At 43.8% G+C, this 13,307-nt stretch overlaps 1 protein-coding gene across 3 annotated transcripts; it reads right to left on the bottom strand.

Annotated features, from left to right (window-relative positions):
- Nucleotides 1–149: 149 nt before the first annotated feature.
- On the bottom strand, nucleotides 150–13,061 carry LOC121349917 (calcium homeostasis endoplasmic reticulum protein). Of its 3 annotated transcripts, none has more exons than XM_041460759.1 (18): nucleotides 12,963–13,061; nucleotides 12,700–12,873; nucleotides 11,922–12,103; nucleotides 11,022–11,159; nucleotides 10,650–10,801; nucleotides 10,177–10,288; nucleotides 9,739–9,828; nucleotides 8,907–9,144; nucleotides 8,403–8,581; nucleotides 7,594–7,990; nucleotides 5,498–5,736; nucleotides 4,525–4,658; nucleotides 4,175–4,261; nucleotides 3,557–3,706; nucleotides 3,324–3,440; nucleotides 2,725–2,819; nucleotides 2,011–2,196; nucleotides 150–843 (listed from the first exon to the last, which is right to left on the bottom strand). In XM_041460759.1, the coding sequence occupies exons 1-18, from the start codon at nucleotides 12,985–12,987 to the stop codon at nucleotides 839–841; spliced, it is 2,700 nt and encodes an 899-aa protein (XP_041316693.1). In that variant the 5' UTR covers nucleotides 12,988–13,061; the 3' UTR covers nucleotides 150–838. The 3 variants fall into 3 exon arrangements, with proteins under 3 accessions (XP_041316693.1, XP_041316694.1, XP_041316691.1); XM_041460760.1 differs by having other exon boundaries at nucleotides 3,324–3,437; XM_041460757.1 differs by lacking the exon at nucleotides 150–843 and having other exon boundaries at nucleotides 2,003–2,196.
- Nucleotides 13,062–13,307: the final 246 nt, after the last annotated feature.

Genomic DNA, 13,307 nt, shown 5'->3' with positions numbered 1-13,307 from the left:
TGCCATTACCCAAACAACGTTTCTGTATAATCAGCCTTGTCAGACTACAACAAACCCAAACACACGCTTGGGTGTGTTTATTAAGATAAATTCAAAACAAGGAAGGCTAATACTCCAGGCACATGAAATCTCAGCTGCATTTTTATTTTAAAAAAATTGTTTATTGGAAGGCAAAACAACAACATTCACAAGTTGGTAACACACAGGTGTTGTATGCTGATTCACAGACAGGTACAGTTCCACAACTACAGCAGATCTAGAACAAACTGATATTCCACCATATTAACTAAATGGTTTTATGAGGGTTTTTGCTCTACAAACAAACAACTGGAAAAGGGAACCGCCACGCAGACCTGGGGAGTGGAAGTGCAGTGTAAGGGCCTAACAGCTGTAGCTGGTGGTCTCTGGAAACAGTTACAAAAGGTTTGTTTCTTTTTTCGTTTAGATTACAGCAAGTTTCCAAGATCACCTCGTTGATAGAAATGTGTAGAGCAGAGAAAATGGATTCTCTTCTATTGAACTAATTAGCTTTTATTAAAGGGTATATACAAAAATATAAAAAGCTCAAAGACTGTGTTCCATTACAAAGCATTGCCCATCCCTCAGAACGCTGGGAAAGCTACCAGAGAACTGACCCTTGTGTCCTGCCCCGAGTGGCGGCTGCAGCAGCTGCTGGGCAGGGCCTGGAGCTGAGTGGAAGGTTCTAAAAGCTGGCACAGTGCTCAGAGGTCACCTGCACTGGAACTAGATGCTTCATTCCCCATTTAGACATTAGGATACACTGCTCAGCATCAGTCTGACTTGATCCCAAGGCAGCACCCCTCCACTTCAAATAGAATTAACCTTTTGAGAGAAATAAATATACATTATGGAACTAGAGAACATACAACCACATCACATAATGTCTATTCCACAGGAATGAATGAGGCACAGTCCTGCACCAGGAACAGCTTGAGTGGGGTTTAATTCTACTGTAAAATGGGGAACTAATTAGAAAGTTTTGCAAGATAAATGGGAATTTTTAAACTTGCTAGACATGTCATAGTAACAACTGGCTTTTTTTAAGCACTAATTGACAAGTATTGAAGTACATGTCATAGCTTTCCATTTTTCACCATAGTTTTTAAAGTAATTCATTTGTCACTTCATCCAGACTTTAATCAGGATTTCTAAAAGTTTAATGTTTTGCAGAAGATAACAGACATCTTTCTTCAGAGAGTCTTGTCTTACTTGGGTGGTGAAGGGTCTTGTGTTTCATGCTTTACTGAAACAATAGGGAGAAGAGTTCTTACACATTCTGCAGTTACCTAAGCTGTCTGAAGTGTTTGGTGGAATGAGGGTTCTGTTAATAAGGAATTTTTCCTTATGGGCTTTATTTGAACCCATTTGATTGCACAGATCTGAAGGCAGAAGTGACATTTCATTGAGCATGCCAGCTTTTTCCTTCTAGCTGTTGGCAAGTGCCAATGTTCAGTGCATCACAGACTCTCTGCAAAAATCTATCATTTGGGTAATTGTCTTTTTCTGAACCCTTCCTGCACTACAGGGAATTTATTACCATTACTGGCTTTGGCAGAATGTGATAATAATGGTAGGAAACTGAATAGGGCAGGAGTAAACAGTAAGTGTGGCCTAACTTGGTTCCAACCACAAGGACCTCCCTGCTGTGGCAGCTGTCCCTTGTGTGGCATAGCTCCCCCTCCACTAACTCTGTGACTGTTCCAAGTTTTTGTGGGGCAACGTTCAAAGATACAGGTGCTCAGTATTGCAGCCAGGAAGTGACTTACACAAAACACACTTACTAATTAACATTTCGGAAATTAAAACACAACACAATGCCTAAAAAGGAAAACCTGCTGGGTTAATCAGAGTACACATCCACTTACCTGTTGTTTTACTGTATTGGTTACATTAGAAAAAATTAAGAGCTACTGCTATTTTGATTTGGGTTTACAAAAATCATTTTCAAGTCCACAGAGGTTTCTAAATTGCTGAGAAACATTCACTTACATTCATCCCTGGCCTTCATGCGTGCGATAAATGAGTAACTTTTATTTCTTCTGTAGTTTTCATAAGGGTCGTCCAATGCAACTCCCACTCCTTTGTACTGATCCCATTTGTCTCGGATATCACCTCCTTTAATTGGATCTTGAATTCCTTGTTCCTTGGCTCCCAATCCACCGGATCCACTCCATCCTGCAGCAAGGACACAACATTGCAATCCTCTCACTGTTTTTTTATGACTACAATTGTGAAGACAAACATGGACATTTTGGAAACAACCAAAGACAGCATCAGTTTGATAAAGCAGGATGGGAACAGACAACCTGAAACAACACATAAACTATCCCATTTATTTCACAAGCATTAATATGCAGAGATTCTAGGAGCTGACAGCAGCAGTATTCCTACAAACTGTTAGGAGGATAAGAAGAAAGGCACTGCAAGTCCAATCTGTCCACTCTGCTGACCTGCACTGTTGGGAGAATAAATACTTCAGGTAGGGTCAGTTCCATCTGATGCCAAACTCATCCCTGTCTTCTGTATCTTTCTCAGAAAAGCAACTATCATTGCTCCATATACTTACACCTCTGAATATTCTTATGCTGACCTTGGAATGCGAAGGAATAATTCCGTATGAACATGCATTAATTAATTACATTTAAGACTTTGGTGTCTAATTTTGTTTCCTGGCTTGTGTAAGACTCTAGAACAGCATCTTACCCATTTTCACTAGCATTTGATGGCCTTTATTTTCTTCTCCAAGTCTCGATTCTGGTATAGGAGGCCCAGAACTGGAGCCCAAACCAGCAGAAGAACTAAGAAAGTAAGAACAAATTAAGAACCAGTGATACTATTCTGACACAAAAACCAGTTCTATTCTGTTAAGCATTAACATCCAACACAATTCTATCCACTCTACTAAGCTATTCTTTACTACAGCCATCAGATTATGCAGTTATTGAGGTGCCAGAAACATATCACCTGCTTCTCAGCACAAGGGAAATCAAACACTGTGCTCTTCCCAATGGAGCACACAGAGAATTACTCCTGCTCCCAAGGAAGGCATACACAGACTTCACAGTTTTGCAGTTTTCACTTCTGCATGCAGTTTTGTTAAAATAAAAAGCCACCACAATAGAGTAATATTCTCTCTACAAGCCCATACAGCAGATAAATTGTTTCTAGATCTGCCCTCCATCATCTTTTCTGCTCTTTGATGAAATGCTAATTATCCCCTGGTAAGGAGGCAGTGCCCCTGCAGGCGCTCTGTTCAAACAGCCCAGGTAGGTACAAGGAGACAGGACCAAAGCAGAGCTTACGGAGGAGTGGGGCTGCGAGAGCGGGACCGGCGCCGCCTTCCTGGGGAGTATGATTTGGACCGAGACCGTGACCGAGACCGCGATCGGCTGTGAGAGGAGCGGGACCTGCTCCGGCTTCTGAAAGGGAGAGCGCACAAGTTACCAGAGCAGCCCCCGTGGATCCTTGGATCAGCCTCCAGGGTTGGGGTTTTCCCACTCCCCCAGTTCCCAAGGTTCAGCCCCCTGTGCCCTACCTGGACTGTGAGCGAGAATAGGATCGCGATCGAGAGCAAGAGCGAGAGCGTGATCTCGAGTACGAGCCAGATGATTTTGAAGATCGTGAGTGAGACCGAGAAGATGAACGACCTCGGCTTTTAGACCGACTGCGAGACCGAGAGGGCCCACTGCACAAATGAGCAGACAAACTCCAGTCAGATTCCATGGAGAAGCACCAGAAACACAAATCTACTCCTGATCAAATTCAAATTACACACAAGCATTACTTCTGCAGTGAAAGTGAAAGCTTGAGTGTGAAAAACTGTTTCACAGAATCACAAAGCAGTTTGGGTTGGAAGAGACCTTAAAACTCATCCAGTTCCAACCCCTGCCATTGGGCAGGGACACCCTCCTCAAGACCAGGCTGCTCCAAGCCCTGTTGAACCTGGCCTTGGGCACTTTCCTGGATGGGGCACCCACAGCTGCTCTGGGCAACCTGTGCTGTGTCCATTTTCTGCAGATTAGACAGAAATTCCAGCACATTGAAACTCATTGTTCCATCAGCATATTGCTGAACAGACTTTCCCTCTGCATTTAGCCCAAGCACCTTCCAGATGAACAGCACAGAGCAGAAGGCGGCACACAGGAACTCTCACCTATTTCTCTTCTCCTGACCTTTCCTCCGCCTTGCTCTCATTTTAGCTCTGAAGAATTCGTACAGTCCGTTCTGCTCCCATCCTTCACTGCAACAAATCAACCACACAGAACCCACACGTGTAAATTCCACTTCAGTTGTGACCTTAAGGATTTTCACAGGATTTTGTACAGAACAAAGGGTCTGGGAAAAACTGTCTCACAAATCTCAGTATAAGATCAAACAGCAAGTGCAGCTGCAATACAACTAGGAGAACCAAGACACAGGCAAAAGAGAGGAAAGCACTTTGTGATTTGAGGCACTTTCTTAGAGCATTTTCCTTACCATTTTATTGGCTACACCTACTCTTACCTGTTTCTAGGCCTGTCATGAGATGGTGGACTATAAAATGCCTCAACTGCAGCCAGAAGTCTCTCACTGGGGGGCATTGGAGGTGGAAGACGTATATCTTTAGGATCTAAAGGTTTATACTCGTGATCTTCAAGCTGCCAGAAATAAAACAAATTACACATTGTGTCATGTGTCACGGGGTGGCTACCTGAAGAGTTAAATACAGATTTAGCTGTGTAGAGATCCCAAATTTCAATACTGGATAAAAAATGATCTGGAAATAAGGATTTTGCAGACGAACCAATGTTCCTTGTGCTATCACTATTGTGAGTTCTCTGAGAAAAGCCTGCACTGCACAGGTTGAAGAATTAAGTGGGTCACCAGGTAGATGAAATGCAGATCTCATCCACCTTTGTGCTAATGTGTCTGGATGGAAGCCTGGCACAAACTGGTGCATAACACAGAGAGATGGAAGAGGCTTATTTGTTTATCTCAAATACAGAATACATAAATATAAATATAAATATAAATATAAATATCTCTGAAGATGCTGATACAGGTATGTTTCCTGTTCTCTATCCTTCTTCATATATATAACATTGATACTGTAAAACATCTTCAAGAGAATTCTGATTATGAAGAACTAGTACAGTGGCCCCATCAGATCTGTGAGGTGTCTCTGGCCACTGGAAATCACTGGGGATTTCCATTTCCTACAAAGAGGGGTCAGACTTTCAAGTAAAAATTACTCTTTCACCCTGTGAGTTCAACCAGCTTCCTCTAGCACACAACACACGAGAATTCTCACCGTTTTCACTACCTAGTCCCCCAAACTACTCCTGTTCTTATACCCTACATAACTGGTTGTGGGATGGAAGGATTTGAAATCATACACATCGATGTTGAACTGTCCCTAATAACAACAACAACGGGTTTTGGATCTTTTAATCCCACCAGTGTCATGGTTTGAATCAGTCCCATAGCAAGCACTTACTTTGACAAGTGGAGCCATCAGGCCAGCAGGAAGATCGAAGTAGGGAACATTTGGCACTAGGCTGGGATCATCATGGTTCATGTGAGGGGGCCCTTGGCGCCGCATGTGAGGGGGCTGCCCGTTAAATCCATGTGGGGGAGGCCCAAAATCAGGGTGCTGTGGCCCTCCCCAGGGAGGATGCTCGCTGATACCAGGATGAGGCAATCTGTGACCAGGATGATGATGAGGAGGTCCAATTTCTGCAGAGCGGGAGGGTTAAAATGTTTTATTTAGCTATCAAAGAAAGAAGGCAATCAGAGATGTACTTCAATTACTGCATTTATCCTAAAACCCAATCTCAGCAGATCCAGCGAAGCACAAGAGCTGAAGGACGAGAGGCTGGCTACAGGTCCACACTCAAGAACACCCTGCAGTGCATTTACCTCCCTGGCCACAGCAACCACTCTCTAGACAACAGAATAGTTCAGCCCCAAGCCACTGCTTCCTTTGGGACATACTGTGGTCAAAAGGACCACAACAAAGACACATGCAAGAACAAAATGTTTCAGAGGCAGCAGGGCAGCTACTGGTGGGATTTATTTCTGAAGCTAAGTACACAATCATGGCTCAGCTTGGACCTGTTAAATCAACATATAAGATGAAATACATATGACAGCAATTAACTTGCATCAGTGAGTGACAAGAAATTACTTTTGGAAAAAAATAAATTTGCAGAAGAGATAGAGATAATAATTCTGCTAAAATAGGGAAGTGAGTGACACTCATCCAGCCACTGATGGACAAACACCATGAATGCCAGGAGACCCTGCTGAACTCTCTGCAGTCTACAGAGAAAAATGCAAGACTGAAAATCAACATCATTTGCAAGAGGATTAACAGTTTTTCCAGAAAAAGCCATTATAGCCGCTTCCCAATCTTCAGCTGGTACTATTTGACTCATTGTCATCAGGACTCAAGCAAAGTCTGTATTGTCATTGCTTCACTGCTTTCCTAATTTTAACCATCTGGTTTAGTAGATCCCTTCCTCCAAAAACTTTGCATGAAGCAACAGGTATTTTAAATCACCATTCATCATTACAATCCAAAACTGAGCATCTCATTCGGAGCATAAACCTAAACTCCCTTAGACAAGAGGGGATTCTCCCTTTCTCCCTACTCACTAGCACATTTCTTAAAAAAAAAACAACACCCAAACAATAAAACCCTAGGGGGAAAAAAAGGGACAATCTCTACTACAGAAGTTAAACTCAATTCTTAATATATAAACTCAAATCCATTGGTTTTTAACCATTTTTGGACTTGGAAAATTGAGAAACTTTTAGGATTAACATAGCAACTTCTACACAGAAACATAATCTATTTTCTAAATGACTTGTCACACAGAAGCAGGGTGATCTTTGGCCGTCACACTGACAAGGATCATTCCAGAGTAACAGTAACTCCTGCAGGTGAAATGGAAACTACCTCTGGCCAGGCAAGCTGCACCAGATTACACTCCCACACATTCCCATGTTCCAACAAGAGAACAAACCCAATGAGGAAGAAGAACTGGAGGTAGGGATCGTTTCACCACACACTACCAAGCCACACAACATTAAATGCAGAAAACTAGAGAGCCTGGCAGTCAAAATAAAAAGAAAGAACAAATGAGTGTACAAACAGGAACAAATCCTTTCAGCCTTCCTCTTAACTTCCTCCATCTACACAGGTCATAGACCTCATAAACCCTCACCTACAGGCTAATGAGCAGGTGATTAAATTTACAAGAAAATGCTGCTTCTCACCTTTGAACCTACTACTTTTAAAGCGAAGTAGTCGCAAAAGAGGTGCCTGTGGAGATGCTGACTTGAATTTGGACTACAATTTCTACAATTATTTGTTAGGGAAGACTCAAAAAGCAAGGAAGCATCCAACTCTGCATGTGTTTCCTACTGAGTTCTTAGCAGTTCTTAGCTTCCCAAACTCCCAAATGAAGCATTTCTTAGGAAAATCACAACAGTCCATCAAGGATAAACTGTCATCCCAAATCACTAAATAATTTTGTAATGGCAATCAGCATTACAACATAAGAAAACCTGGCCTGGTACACACTTTACCTTGAGGAAAATCCCCCTGGGGGTAATCAAAACGATGAGGATAAGGAGGCCTTTCAAAGGGATGGCGAGGTGGAAAATCATCCTGCATGAAGCGAGGTGGAAAGCGGTTGAAATTATGCGGATGCGGGGGCTGGTTGAATTGGGGATGTTGCTGATGTGGAGGAAATGGGCCTCTGAAGTGAGGTGGCCGCTGCATTCGAAATGGAGGTTCCCTCTGACCCCCACCCCATGGAGGCTGTTCATGCTGGTTGTTCCACGGTGCTTCAAACTGGTTGTTCCATGAAGGATCAGGCTGGTTGTTCCAAGGTGTCTCTCGCTGATTGTTCCAGCCTTGATCTCTCTGTTCGTTCCACATTCCTTCATGGTTGTTATTCCAGGGAGGACAGTGAGGTGGTCCCTGGAGGTGAAGTACAGAAGCCTGGTTATTAGGTTACAAGAATGAAGAACAGAATAAAATACCTTCTTAAGGAAATACAGCCCATGCACAAGTGAAAGAACATTTCAAATATAAGTCTGAATGACTGCAACTTCAGAAAAAAGATGGAAAAAGACCAAACTGTTACTGAACCAAACAGCTCTTGTTCATAGGAATAGCGTAATGGTTGACAAACTGAAATAGGATTAACATTTTGCCTTTAACTGCACTCAGAATGACAAAGCTTGGCATTGAAATCTGGATTTCTAACTTTCACAGCTTCTATCTTCCTAGCTTTTCACTGCACTTCCACAATCAAGGTGATCACTCCCAACCTCCACAACCAAGACAGACATTCTAAACCTCCACATCAGTTTTTAGAACCGTTTCTTACTTGTTGTTGACCCCACGGCGCAACAGGGTGAGGTTGGTCAAACCAGGGTGGTTTATTTGGGGGAATCTGATCATGAGATCCAGGCCCACGTGGTCCCCCTGAGGCAGGATCCTGCACTCCAGACCCAGTTGTGTCATACTCTGTAGAACCAGCCAGAGGCAGCTGAGATTTACCATCATCTGGAACAATTCAGAGACTATTGTCAGCATCAAAGTCACTTGCAGTTAATAAAACATCAGCACACCAGGCTCCAGATTAATTCTTTCTGAAGAAATCTAATTACTGGGAGACAGGATTTCTGATCCATTTAACACTCATCTCTTTTGTTCTTTTTATACTCATGCATCAGCCTGCACCTGCTGCAAGGCTCTGAACTGATTCAAACTTTTGCCTGAACCAAACCAGCAGTGCATTGTGCCTCATTATTAAAAAAAGAGGGGGGAAAAGAAAGTCATAACATTGTCACCCAGTGATTTTTGCACAGGTCCCAGGCCAGCTCAGTACCTGCTTGTGTGACTGGAACAGATGGTGGAGCTGAGGCTGGGGCTGCTGTGGGGGCTTGAGGTGGGGGTGTTGATTTCACCTCGTTCTCCAGTGGGGGTATTTGGATCTGCTGCTGCTGCTGCTGCTGTGTTAAACTGTTCACAAACTCCTCGTGTTGAGTTTTCAGGTTCTGAATCTGCTGTTGGAAAGCCACTTGCACAGGCTGGACAACCGTTGCATATTCAGTGATCAAATTTGCCTGATAAAAGAAATGAAGAAGAACAAGTGAACACTGAACCTGTAATACCTACCTTATCCAGTTGTTCTGAATTCCCTGTATTGCCCTTCATCCTCTCTCCCAAAAAACACCTGAGAATGCAGGATAACGGTGACAGAACCATCCAGTCCCATTACGAAGCTTTGTGGAGATTTCCAAAATATTCTCTGCAGCCTGAAACCCACCATCTTTAGTACTGTCTTTCCAATACAGCTCAAATCAACAGCATTCATTATTAATAATAAAAAGGAAAAGTTCCTGCTGTCACTACAATTTTTACATTCAATGTATCCAATTTCAAGCCATGTTTGCTTGTTTCCTTTTAACCAAATACTCCCTGTTATGCAAGACACTGTCAAATATGTACAGTCTGTATCCTGTATCCAGGGCCATATCAGCAGCTGGATTATTCAATGTTTGAAATAACAAGGTTATATTTTACATTATTTTTTGTAATCCCTTGTAAGCAACTTCAAGGGAGCGGAGGGGAGACAAAAACTAACATTATCCTTTGAAAAGAAAAATAATTTTCAAAATATTTGCATAAATAAGAAAACTGGTATTTTTGTGGCTAACCTGGTACTGGCCAAGTCCAAGAGCTGGGCTTTGTAACTGCTGAATAATGGACTCATCAAAGTACCCATTTTTCTCCCATAGCTGAAGAAGCTGCATGAATAAGAGTGAAAAGGTTTTAGAAATTATGAACAATCAAAGAAAAACTGAGGCACAGCATTTTTGTGTCTTCAGCTTTTCATAAGACCTAGGATTTTTCTATTTATTTTTGAATGGCTAAAGATTCAGATGCATTTATCATTGCAATAACTCTTAAATAAAGCCTAAGGACTTTCAAGTTCTATTTTAAATGTGTACTAGAGCACCTTCTATAACAGACTTTATAAAGACAATCAGACTAGAAAAATCTCAGTCACCTTCTGGTACCTGCCTATTTGTGAATTTACATAGCACCAACCCAACAAAGCAAAAGTCACAGTGAAACCAAAACCAGATACTCACTCTGGCAATTTTCTGTTGCTTATCCTCCTCCACTGCTAGAAAACTGGTACAATAAATAGGCACAACCACCTTCTGTAAAGCAGCTAGAAGATCTCGTGCTTGCTTCCTCTGGCTTCAAGAAAGGAATGGGAAGAGTTATCTTTTTCCCTATAACACTAAGTGCATTGGAATATTCAATTCATCTCAACTTCTGCTATACTAAAAGTAGTAGAATCATGAAATAGAGCTCTCTCCCTAAAGACTTTATTGTAAAATCCTGTCTGGAGGAAAAATACACGAAGTAGGTAAAACAGTTTTACCTATATTTGATTACTAAAGCACTAGATCAAATCTACGGACATCTAAGGACAGCTGCTAAAAACAATTAATACATTAAAATATGAAGTGACTAGTCAAACCAAAACTGTATCTAGGAGAGAAACTTCATCAAATTAACCAAAATAGCAAACTGAAACCCAGAACTGAATTCTTACCAGTGATGCAAAACATCATTGATTAAGTAGATGAGGTGCAGGCGCAGCTCAAAGTGAGCTCCTTCCGCGGTTATCCGGTTCCGCAGGTGCCCGGCCATCAGCTCACAGTGTGCAGGAGACTTGGCATTACTAAACATCCAGTTCTTGCCAGCCTTAGAAAAGCAAATTTTAAAATATTTTAAGTCAGTCTAATGTGTTCCCACGATATAGGCTTCCAATAGTTCTGAAATAACTGCAGGAAGGGAAGTTTTCAGGTAACAGCTTTCATCTTGCCTGCCACACAACATAAGGCTGTTGTTAATGTACAGAGAATCTCAAATTCAAACGAACCCACAGTGCCACCAAATCCCTGTGCAGATTCATATCACTTACTGAGATTGCATCTTTTGTGCAAGTGTCAATTATTGGCTGCAACAAGTTGTCAAATTCGTTCATATCTAACTGGGTTTCCTCCAAAACCTTTTGCATTTGTTGCTCGATTGCCAGGGCTACTGCTGATGTGACTTGTTCCTGATAAAAAAAAACCCAAAAAAAATAGAAGGAAAAAAAAAAAAGAGAAAGAATTACATTATAGCAAAAATTATTTTAAAGAATGAAGCTGCTGTATCCTTATCCTCTTGGACCTAAGTGGCAATCTCAAGGATCAAAATCTTTTACAAGCACTGTGACCTCATGACAATGTTTCAATTCTTTGGTTCTGAAAAGACTCTTCATATTTTTCTGGAGAAGTCCAGTTTACTTCTACTTCTAAAATCTATCATGCAATAAAAAATAATTGCAAGAAGCTCTTAAACGTAAGGAAGATAACCAAGGCACAAGGAACTCTTCAATTTGGTTTTCAGCAGCTTTAACAGCTGAATGTCTCCTGCAAAAATCAGCTAGTTGATAGCATAGTTTCCCTCCAATCTAAGTTGGAATACTACAAACTGGAACATCTTGCAGATCCCAGCAATCTGCAGCATCAAACCAAGGTTAAAGCAGTCACAATCTATTCCGCTCTAAAACTAACAAGATTTTTCAAGGTTTTAATCACAGATCACTCATCCCATAATAATATAACCCATATGCAATCATAACGCAACCTACACATCAGATACATCCATTCTAGGGGAACGATGGCATTTGCCACACAACAAAAATAAGGAAAGCAACATCCCTTCTCCTCACCTCCAGCTCCGCTCAGCAGCGAACAATCCTCTCCTCCTTTACTCCTAATTCCTACAGCCACTGACAGGCCAGGATACACCAGATGAGTGCTCATCTCAAACCAACCTGTCTCATAGCGAGGAGATGCTGCTCCTGCTGCTGCAGGTTCCACTGACTCTGCTGGATGAGCTCCTCCACAGACGGGGTGCCCTGAGGGGCCGGGATGGGTGCAGCCGGCGGGAGCGACGGCTGTGGCAGGGGTTGGATCTGTGCGGAAGCCTCGATATCTTGGCTTTGCTTGCACAACACTATCAGACAGAGTAAACTTTGAAAGTAAACCTCCCAGAGAAACCTGCTACCATCAGCCCACGGGTGAAAATGGCACTGGTTCCAAATAGACCCTCACTCTGAGGGGGTGAGAGTGGTTTCCAGAGCTGCTTGGACAATGCTCTGACACTTGGTGGGATTCCTGGGGTGTCCTGCGCAGGGCCAGGAGTTGGACTCGATGATCCTGATGGGTCCCTTCCAACTCAGCATATTCTATGATTCTACAGTTAACGCAAAATCACAGGTGGATGGTGCCAAAGAGGAGAGTCAGCAACTCCCTGTGCACTTCCAGAGGGACAACTCCAGGACAAGCCGAGCTCCGTCTCACCTCGCTGCCCGTCCCTGCGGCTCCCCCCGCCCGCCTCCAAACCCACAACCGGGGCCGTGAGGAGCCGTGGGCAGCGCTGAGCCAACTACTGGGAACCCCGAGCGCAGAAAGAGGCTGCAAACCGGTCCCGGCGGAGCAGGATGAGAGCACAAGAGACAAAAGTGTCTCCGCCGGCCGACCCCGAGACCCCGCGGCCGGCGAGGGAAGGAGCCCCGAGCCGGCCCTGCCCGAGCCGCAGGCCCCACTCACGCTGCTGCTGCTCCAGGGCCAGCTTGTACTTGTAGTAGCCGTAGAAGTCGCCCCCGAAGAGGAAGGAGAATTTGGGGTTCTCCTTCTGCTTCTCCATCGTCATCTTCTCGAACTCGGGCCCGTTCCGCGCCACAAACTGCGCCAGCTTGTCGATGACATTCCGCAGCTCCTGGTCTGTGGGGAAGCAGCGCCGTCATCCCCCGCTCTCCCCCCATTCCCACGGTCGCCCCCCGTTCCCCCCGAAGCCCCCGATCGCCCCTCACCCTCGGGCGGCAGCGGCATCTCCATGGCCGCGGCTCCCCGGCCCGCTGGGCCGCGCCGCACTGCCCGCGGAACAGCTGCGACACCAGCGCGGCCGCGCTTTACGGCCCCGTCGCTGTGGAGACGGCGCGCGGCGCCGGTGACGCGGGGTCGCATGGCGCGGTCGGGGCGGCGTTCGGGGAGGGAATGACAAAAATTAAATAACGAGGAAACCTCTAAATGTGGGGTTTTGGCCTTTTTTTCATTCTGTTGAGGTAGGCATTGAAGGTACTTGAGATGGTATTTTGTGTTCAGGCTTAAATGTTTTGGTTTTTTTTTTTTTTCATTTCTGTAAGAGTCTCCCAAGT

This window comes from Pyrgilauda ruficollis, unplaced genomic scaffold (genome assembly GCF_017590135.1).
Source record: "Pyrgilauda ruficollis isolate IOZ18807 unplaced genomic scaffold, ASM1759013v1 scaffold148, whole genome shotgun sequence".
Lineage (NCBI taxonomy): Eukaryota > Metazoa > Chordata > Aves > Passeriformes > Passeridae > Pyrgilauda > Pyrgilauda ruficollis.
The sequence above is the reverse complement of the archived record's forward strand: the minus strand, read 5'-3'. Positions and strand labels throughout refer to the sequence as shown.